At 37.4% G+C, this 10,598-nt stretch overlaps 1 protein-coding gene across 2 annotated transcripts in view; it reads right to left on the bottom strand.

The window, feature by feature from the left end:
* Positions 1–8,849, bottom strand: part of ROCK1 (Rho associated coiled-coil containing protein kinase 1) — a 98,069-nt gene extending 89,220 nt beyond the window's left edge. Inside the window, exons 1-2 of one of the 2 annotated variants that reach the window (XM_063299162.1) lie at positions 8,300–8,849; positions 7,813–8,173 (exon numbers count right to left, since the gene is read on the bottom strand). In XM_063299162.1, coding sequence (XP_063155232.1) covers positions 7,813–7,905 — 93 coding nt within the window. In that variant the 5' untranslated portion in view covers positions 7,906–8,173; positions 8,300–8,849. Of the gene's footprint in view, positions 1–7,812 lie in introns of both variants that reach the window. The other variant, XM_063299163.1, reaches the window with a different exon arrangement.
* Between the last annotated feature and the right edge of the window lie 1,749 nt (positions 8,850–10,598).

A 10,598-nucleotide genomic window follows, 5' to 3' on the forward strand; every position in this document is an offset into this window, starting at 1 on the left:
AGGCCACAGAACCCACCAGTTTTTTAAAAAAATCTCAGAACACCTGATCAGGAGACAAATGTCTAGTGATAAGAAAACTGGTTGTGTGTGAGTGAACTTTTTCCCCCTTAGTCTCTCACAGAATCTCATGAAGTTCTCATGGAATCTAGAGTTCTGCAAAACACAATTTGAAAAGCCCCAATCTAGTGGACATGTTATGGAATGGCCTGATTCTAATTATATGAAAAACTGAGGAACAAGGTTTATCTTGGAGAGTGAGACGAACAATACAGTGATCAGACTGATCACAAACATGTCAGGAAATATATCTTTAGCCCGGATTAAATCAAAAATATTGCCCTGGTGATAAGTAGATGGAATCTGTAAAATTTCTAAATCATAAGATGATAAAAGTCAATATACTTTCCTACTGTAAAGGGACAATTTATCTAGAATATTAAAATCTTCCAAAATTAGCAAAGGAAATTCTCTGTGCTAAAAGCTATGAAACTGATTATTAATATCAGGCAGATGATAAATAACTGCAATTAATTTGTTTAGTAGCTAGAGAAGTGGTAACAATTCATGAGAATCTATAAATCTGGTTGAACAAGAGAACCAAGCCGCCACCACAAACCCGAGGGTCTAGGGGTCTGTTTTAAATGGAAGCCTCCATTCCAAAATGGAGTACATTTTGGACATTAGTACATTACATTACAGCAATAGCTGAAAAAATAAGGTTGATCAATTAAATATTCTGATAGAAATTGAGCTTACGAAATAAAAACATCCAACAACATAAGCTCTAAGCAGCTTTATCAGATGTATCTTTGTCAGCTGAAATTGAATTTAATGCTCATGCCTAAACTAGTGTTTATCTTTTTAAATTTGTAAAAACTATTACAAAAATTGAAGCTGGAGTAAATGTGGTATAGGTCAATGTTCTTTTCTTTTATCTAAATATCAGAAGTATAGTCATGGAAAGCTAGAGGTCAGATATCAGAACAGGAATCAAGAACCAGAAGAACACAACCCCCGATAAGATGGTATAGCATTTTTATGTTTTTGGAAGAGTTATCAGCTATGATAGTGCTCTATATAATGAGCTTGTTGTATGTTTCATTCAAAACAAAATGTACTGCTGATTTTAGATACATCCACATCTTTCATCAATAGCAGAATATTTGATTCAGGTTGTATGAAGCCAATGTATCATCATGCAGTCTGCAGGGGTACAGAATCAGCCTATTCTTAAACATAACTTTGAACTAATATTTCTACACATTAGATACAGAGTGCATAGCTTACTGGATATAGAATAAACTCCAGGTGTCATTTATAGGTGATGAAGAAGAAAATGAGTTCAAGGTGCGGGTACTTATTTTCAAAGCCCTTAAAATGACTTACAATCCAAATATCCAAAGGAGCACAGCTCTTCCTTATCACCTACGTAGATGAAGCCTTTCTCCAAGTACCATTAATTTGGTGAAGGTGTACATACAAAAAGAAGGGCTTTGTATGTAAGATCTTACAACACACTGTTCTCAAAAGACAGACTTGCAGCTTCACCACAAACTTTTTGATCCTAGGTCCAGATATTTGCCCAGGTATTTTAAATTGGTTTTATGATCTACTTTATAGCTTAATCACGTCTGATCTTATTATTATTTTGTTTATACCACAGATGTACATTGAATAAACTGCAAATATTTTTGGAGAAACAAAATCAGTTCAGGTGCTTGGGCTCACATGTTTGAAAATCCTTTATCTGGAGAAAAATGCTAGAAAACTAGTATGTCAAGGAAAAGCAATTCTCCATCATACCCATATTCTATGATATGTGGTATAGCCTACAGAGAGATTTTTTTACTTCATCTGGTGCTTAGGAAAACTTGGGCTTAAGTTGTTTATAAAATGGTAATGGAACATACATTCTGAGTTGCTGCAGTTAACATTTCCAACCAGTATTTCTTATAATATATGGGGCTTCCCTATGGTTTATATCAACTTTAGGGCATTAAAAATCTCACAATATTTATGCAATAACATTTAATCGATGTTTGAAACTTTAGAAAAAAAGTACCAAAACCTATTAACATTTTCCACCATGCCATCTCTTTCATTTTCCATGCAACACACGTACCCATAAAAGGACTTCCCTGATAGCTTTTAATGGCTCAAGTTTCATGTGGAGCAGCTATTTCAGTTGAAGCTAAAGAGACAGTATATTTAGACATAACAAGAATTTATATTAGCATATGTGTTCCTTATACTAACAATTACAAACAATTTTAACATGTAATAATTAAAAATAGGTAGTGCTGCTGATAAAACCAAGGAAGTGGATTAAAATTTATCTGAATAAAAAACAAAACAAGGTTTGGCAGTGGGGTTATAAAGTGAAATATTATAAGGAATGAAACCAACTTAGCCTTCTAGAGCAAAAGTTCTCACTATTTAAATGCAACCATAAAGTCCTTCCACATTGAAAGCAGAAAGAGATACCTTTATTTGCCCACAGAATATGGGCCAGCAAATAAAGGAGGCAACAGTCACCAAGGTATCCTAACTGATGTAAGTCTTTAATGATCAAACATTTTGTATTACACCAAAATAAATGGATAACTAGGGCAATCCTGGAAGGAAGATATAATTGGATCCCATAAGGAATATACATAGCATTCTTACTGTTGAATTCTCAACAACTATACTTCCTAAGGTTTGTTCAAACGTATTTTAATATAAAATGTGTACACCAATTTGGCAGGAAGGTTGTGTTCTGATGAATTCACTTTTGTGAAGTACTGTATTATGCTTATATCATTCACATATAATTATGTTAGATTAGTTATACATCTCTCTCCTTGACTTTTGACCTCTTTACTCTCTGTTATCTGCCATGATGACATAGAAGACTTTGACAAACAGTTGTCAAGATCCTTCTTGCTGTCATTGGTTCTAGACTTAAGTGTTTGTGAAATAAGAATAAGCCAATCAGCAAAGTACTTCAGGTAGGTGGACAAAGAGACTTTGAAAGCCCAACATTGGATATTGCATTAACATTACTCCCTCCTAGAAATCATAGGACTGAAGTCTTAGTACCATTTTTTAAAAACAAATTCAAACTTTACTTAGTACTATTCTTTAGAGTACTTAAAATATGTTAATTAAGACCTAACAACTCAAAAGCACACACACTGTATCTATATATAGATATATATTTAAAATATAAGCACTAAAATAGTTAATGTAATCATACCGGAAAAGAAAGTTGAGCACTTAAATAAGCACTTTCTATGGATAGTTTGTAATTTTATATTAGATTATACTAGCACTGAAGAAATTCTAATTGCCCAAACTGATTTGTTTTCATTTCATTATGTAACTCATACTGTAGTAGAATGGATTTCCAAAGAAAACTGTATGAGTTAAAAATATTCATAAAGTTTTAGTAATACATCTTCTAGAAATACTCTAAGTGACAGGATCCTTAAAAGGATCTCTAAAGATCTAAGTAAAAAGATAGGTTCATAAAGGGGAGGGGTGGCCTCTAAGCTGCTTAAATTTTAAAAACTTAAAGCACACAGATTTCAATATTGGATTATTACAATCATAATTCACTAATTAATGCGGTCTTCACTATGAAAATATCTAGACATTTTTAAGGACAGCACTATGTAAAAAGCATTGATATATGTAAAGTATAGATAACTGCTACCAAATCAGAATATAACTAAAGAAAGTAATCCTGGTGCACTAAGTTACTAATATAATAAATAATATAAATAAATATTTTATTACTAAAAGTAGAACTGTGCTACAATAACTTCCTGAAAATCTAAGGACAGTGAAGGATCAAGCAGTACTCCAAAAATACAGATCTCATCTTTCAGAGAAGCACAACTTTTAAAAAACAGGTTGAATCCCAATCCCTGAATCATGCTTTCTACCACCAACACTGCTATATTGCTTAGAAGTGTTATTTAGATGTTTTAAGGAAGCCACTGGATTTAATTTCTACTTGCTCACCCTCATCCAGACCCTTACTGATCTCAGCCAACATTTAAAAAGTTTATGTAAATCCGTAAAACATCTAAATCTAAATAACTTCAAGGAAGCAACTGAGGTTATTTAGGTAAAAAAAAAAAAAGGGCAGGAGAGCTGCACGCTGGCATCTTATCCCTAAGCTCCAGATAACCTTCCTTTGTGATTTTATGCACATGTTAAGCAACCAAATAAAATAAATCATGTAGAACACTGTAGTTGTGATGACTATAAGGGGACTTGAGGACTACCTTCAAGAGGACCAGAGCAATACAATATTCTCCAACCCACAATTTAATGTTATTAAGAAGTTTAAGAGAATGAATAGAGCCTACACTTGCCATGGATAGTGATTACATTCTTAAATACTTCTAAAAATGTTAGATATCCTTAAATGTTAGATATCACTTCCAGAGAAGCTTATATTATTACTAAAAGACAAAATGGAAATACAGCTATGATATAATGTAGTTAAGCATCCAAATGTATTGCTCTTTATTAATTGCATTCTATATATTTTTAATTTTGGGGATAAAAAAGCTAAAAGTATTTCTGCATGATTTTTCTGGATAAGAATTATGTACCTAATGTTTCCAATTCAAATGATAAATCCTTACTTTGCTTACTGCACTATGGATCACTTCTATTCTCATCTTCCTTACCTAAACTAATACATTTATATTCCTTGGATGAAGAAGCTTGCAGCTCTAATGTGGAATAAATTTACAATTATTTTAATAAAGTCAGGATTTTTTTAATGCTCATAAATGTGTGTTTCTAATATTTTCAAATCTCTCCTTACAATAACAACATTAACAGCCCCCATGAAGACAAGTCAGAATTCTACCACTAACTCAAAAAGTATAGTGGGGACTACATGAAATCCACAAGTTCCTCCACTTAAGATCCAAAATCCACAGATTTAGTTTATATAAACTTTTGAACCGATACAAATGAGCAAGCAATTAACAATATTTTGTTCCATGGGGAGCAAAAGAGAAGATGTGGAAGGGGGTGAGCAGGTGTAAGCAGGTGTCAGTTTTTACCCGAGCACCAGTGCTAAATCTGATCCTTTCCAGAGAACATAACATCCATGCTAAGGGATTAATTGACCACTTCCTTAATCAAGTATAGATGCAGTTTTTGCTGAGATTTATACACTGGGTGCCTCAAGTCTTTATCCACCGCACCATTATAAATTCACTACATTATCTAGACATGTACATGATCCAGGCAAAATATTAATGAAGGCTACACAGTACGCATGAAATGAAAATATTAAGCCAGACACATATGCAATATAGACTATATGTGTACATACTGCTGTGTTTCCAAAATACAAGATGCAAGGGCCAAAGAAGGTCAGGAGGAGGGGAAAAAACAGCCAAGGGAACAAAGGTAGAGCAGCATTAGGTGAGAAGTGATCTGATGGCTATCACTTGTTCACCAATTCAGACTACAGCTCAATATCAGAGTACATTCTCTACATCAAGGCTAATTCAACTCCCAAAAATTCAACATCCAGAAATTTATTTGGAGCATATTACACCTATCTGCAACATCTTAAAACATCTATGCCCTTCCAAGAGTCACAATACTGCCCTTCAGAGCAGCCATGAAATCCAGGGAAAGATCACACTGCTTTAAGGTTGTAGACAGGTGATGTATTTGTGCTCTCACACACTCTGGAGCAACTTTGGAGGTTTTAATCCAAAGTGCTGCATAGCCCTATTCCCAAGTTAAATAACTATTTTCTCTAGATTAGACACAAAAGATAACTATCTTGAACCCTAACCCTAACCCAATTATAAACATAGAAAATTCTAAGCCAGTTGGGCAAATACTCTAATTCAGAATCAGGCAGCTTCCTACTTCACTACAACATCTCCATTACTGGGAGAATTTTTAGTAGTTACTCTTGATTATGGACTTAGTGTAACAATCTATGACTATACTAAAAAAATCATTCCCATGAAGTAAATTCAAATGGAACACAGTAGCATTTAAATGATGCTGACCCAACCATCAGCCTAATAATACACAAAGCATTTACTATGGACAACTGATACAAGGAGTGCTCTCATATCAATATTATGCCCAGGAATGAGAAACTTCTAGCATTTCAAGGACAGCCCCAGGCTTTGGGCAGCATGTTAATGACTACTTTTCCAAACTTGTGGGGAGGAAAGTTGGGGGGGGGGGTTTAAAGAGCGAAATCGTGCTTTAAACTAAGGTGCCTACTTAACCCCTTAATCCAAACCCCACAAAGGGCTGAAATTTTTGTTTCATCTATGAGGGAGAGGCAGCCTTCAAGGGCAGCAAAAGAGTTACATCAACTATAGCACCCTGGCCACTTCCGTTATGCCCCTGATTAACCATAAGTATACACAAAATGTACAACATCCTGCTATTGCTATCACACTGATGGATATCTCCTGTCTATAAAAGGAAGATAATGTAACCACTTTACACTTGATGAGACACACATAAAAATAAGATCAACAGGCAGCTTATTTTTTAAAAAGTAAAATACAATGATTGGATAGAAAGGCAATTAAAACACCTGGACTGGTCTCTCATACTAAGCTTCTTCAATAATTATTTTCAATTATAGTTTTCCCCTTTAACTATAGAATTTAAATCTGAAATCTTTAAAAGTTATAAAGCTCATAAGCTAACCACAAAAAACAGATAAAATATGGTCAACTGATTCCTTTGCATTGCCATGTGGCTTCCAATTCTATTTTTATTGTACATAGGAAAGTGTTCTATTATACCCTGATGTTGCACACCTTACCTTAATTGTCCTGAGGATCTCATATTCAAATATTTTAAAACTACAACTTTTTTATTATGGGAAAAATTAAGGACAAACAAGCCATATGGACTTATCCATGGGGGCTAATATGAAAAATGAAATTATGATCAAGGGTGTAAACCTAACCCAGCTACCTAAAGTTCAATGCATACACACTGTTTTAATCTGTCTTTTTAACAGGGTAGAAAACCATTGGCTACTTGAGCTAACCCTAAGAGTCTACTAGGTTCACCCAGCTATGTTTACACAATTAGCTAACCCATGGTTAACTGAATTATAGTTTACTTACTTAACCCAAGTGATTGAATCAATACAATGCATAGAACCATAAACAAACTAGATAGGTTGGTTTCTAAACCACAAACTAGCCAAAGTCTGTTCAATCTAGGATGATATGTGAACACAGCCCTAATGCTAGCATAACAGTATCAGCTCCCTAAATCAATACATGCAATCAGGTAAATAAGTCTAAATAAGCAAGTTGAATCTGATTTTGTAACAGTGAAATTTCTTTTGTTAACATCAAGTTGGGTTAAGCCACCTTCAACTTCTACGGCAACTCTTTCAATATCTGACAGTACATGGATTCTATTGGTTGAAAAATGTATAAATCATACAATAATCTTAGCCTCTTTAAGATCATTCAATTTCTTGACCTGTCAAACAAGAGTTACAATCTTCAAAAGGGTCCCACAACACATTAGTATGCCTTGGCCCCAAGGAAGGATTATTTTAACTTGAGAAACTAGAACTGCTTCTTCCTAGACTGAGTGCTGACATAATAAGGCTTTGTCAAAATATTTATAGCAGCCTTCTTCAAATCAATGACATCCATATATGCTAGACTTTAACTTCCAGAAAGATAGAAAGCCATCCACCAACATTTTGTATTTTTTTAAAAAAACCCTCAAGGAAGTCTCCCGTCCCATTTACATTTAATATACACCAAAAAAGAAGTTAATGCCACTCACCAGTAAGCAGTCCGAATTAACTTCAGATTTGGGGTCCTTTATCATCATCCCGATTTTTTCAAAGCGGGACTCAAAGCTTTCTCCTGTCGACATAATGTTGAAGAGGCAGTCTCCTTAATCCACAGGAAATCAAATCTGGAGGGGCTCCCTGAGCTCGCCCTCTCAGAAAAGAGCCGGAGACGCGCTTGGGTTGTCCCTTGTCCTCCCACCGCTACACATCGTCGCGCGACAAAGAGCGAACGTCGAAAACGGGAAGAGAGGCACTGCTCCTTCCTGGGACAGCCGCCTTCTCCGTTGACCTGTGAGTCTCTATGCAGTAGTCACAAGCCTTCCAATCTGCTCTTGTCTCCAGCCTGAGGCCCTGTGTCGAAGGAACCACATTTTCCCAATCAGTGTAGCGGTTCCTCCAGCTTCTCTTCAGTATTAGCTACCCAGTAGCAGCTTTGAAAGAAGGGAAGGGGGGGGTGGAGGATAGAGTGAGGCCTACCATGAAAAACAGGAAACTTTCTCAGCGGAGCGTCATCGAGCTGCTCCCTCCATAGAGACTCGGGCCTGAGAAGGCGCGCGGCTTCATTCGTTCTCAAGCCACGGCGGAGGCAGTAAGGGTGAGCCGCCTCAGTGGCCGCGCTATCCCCCACTTCTGGGTCGGAAGAGAAAGCAGATGCCTCCGCCTTACCCTCCAGACGCACGCGGTTTCATCGACAGCCGCGTAACGGTTGAGGCAGCTTCCTCCTCTTTCGCCCCCTTTTCCCTTCTCGGGTTCCCACAGTCGCTGCGCTTTCTCTTCCCGATGTGGACCGGGCTTCAAGTCTCAGAGAAGTAGGTGCAGCTTGGCCGAGGTCCGCTCCTCTACTGCCCCACCTTGTTCTGTCGTGGTGTGTGGGGGAAAGAGAAAAAAAGAAAGCTCCTTCCAATCGCAGAGAGACGGAGGCAAAAGTACGAGGCCCCAGGGTAGCCGCCACCACCGCCTTAGTTTAGGAGGGAGCACTCACAAATATGTCCGCCTTCCTGTTCAAATAGTCTAAGCAAGACCGGAGGAAAGGGCGCATGCGCCGGAGGAAAACGAACGCCGGTTTTGGCTGCAAGCGCGCGCCTGAGCGCGCGTTCTCTCCCGTCCTTGTCTAGACTCGGCCCTTCCCTTAATCTGCTTTCTCAGTTACTAAAACCGGGGAGAGCGCGAGTCTAACGGCCAGTCTGCGCACGTGAACTATTGAGGTAATACTAGGCGGCTGTCTGCGTGTAGGCGCGGCCTTGCCGAGTAACGAGTAATAAGCTGGAGTGCCGGCATGCAAATACCAAGAAAGACGGGTGTAGACATGGCAGAAAATTCAGAACTGCCCAAGGACGGTTTTCATATGCAGAGGATTAGAGGATGAGCTTGCTCCTCTGGAGTAGGTTCTTTATGAAACGCATGTTCCGTGCCGCTTTTTGGACAATTGGTGGTGGTGTATTTTATCCTGCTTTGAGGACTGGTGGTGAAAGACGAAAGATCAGTGCATCTTGTGAGGACTGCTCTCCCATCAGCGCCCTGGATATTTCTCATTATGCTGTACGGTGAGAGGAATTCCCACTTAGTGAACTCAGATCTAGCTGGATGGACAAGTAAGCAAGAAGAAAGATACCAGGGGTTGTCAAGTAAGTACTAGAAGGATAATCAGTCAGTGACCTGGTGTAGTCAGCAAACTAAGACATAAGATGTTTTTATTGGCTTTCTGTTGGTAACCTCCCCCCCTTTTTTGTAGTTTGTGTTTAGTGATTTATGGCTTAACAAATCAAAATGATTCTGCGTGTCAGGTGAGATCATCCAGAAAGGCCCTGCTTAGAGTTATTTTGGAAAAGTGATGGAACATGGGCCAGGAGGCCTTCTCTGCAATGGCCCCAAAGTTATAGAATATCTGGGCTGCAAAAATCCAGATGATTAATACATGGCACCAGAGATATTCAGAAAACTTCATGGCCTCTTCTGGTGGAAGCTTATATGTAGCTTTCATGGACTGGAAGACTGCCTTTGATTCCATCTTAAGGGAAACACTTTAGCTTAATTTAGTGCTACTGTACTTCTGTTGACAAAAGACTCCTATATTTAATCATCTTTTATTACTCTTATCATAATAGTAATTAATGATTGCTATATTCTTGACCCAAATTTGTTTAATTTGTATTTACATTATTTGGTACAAGCTGGTTCTTCCCCAGTTTCAGTTCTCCAAAATTGGGAATACTTAGACTTCACCATTCTTTCCCTAACAAAGATAGGCTAGAAGCATGTACCATGTGCATTTGTGAACTATAGTTCCAACAGTTTTTCAGCTATTAATTTAAGTAAATCTAAGGACATATTTTTTTTAAAAGGTAGAAGTGAGTCATTAGAGGACAGCCCATAAAACAAACCTGGCAATTCAAATATTTGAGAATCATTTTTCTATCTTCTCTTTCCCGAGTTGCCCATAGAATTTATACAATAAACTGTTTGTTGCTAAGGGTGGACAATTTGTTTTAGCTACTCTGCAGATGTTTAAAGCCAAAGTGGTATCTTAGTTGTTATGTGGCATCCCACTATGGATCTTGGATTCAGTTCAACAGTTGAACAAGTTACAAGTTATCTCTAGTTTTCTATATTCCATTCTTGGTATGCCTAAATGTGTACCTTCTGCTGCCATCTGCTTAGACATTGGGTTTTCTTTCACTGAAGGTAGTGTTTGGTTTATAGCTTTTAGATACTGGATAAAGGTTGGTCATAAACCTCTTCTGGTCTACTCTATTATCTTAGTGAAACAACTATAATA

The sequence above is a fragment of the Candoia aspera genome, chromosome 3 (genome assembly GCF_035149785.1).
Source record: "Candoia aspera isolate rCanAsp1 chromosome 3, rCanAsp1.hap2, whole genome shotgun sequence".
Lineage (NCBI taxonomy): Eukaryota > Metazoa > Chordata > Lepidosauria > Squamata > Boidae > Candoia > Candoia aspera.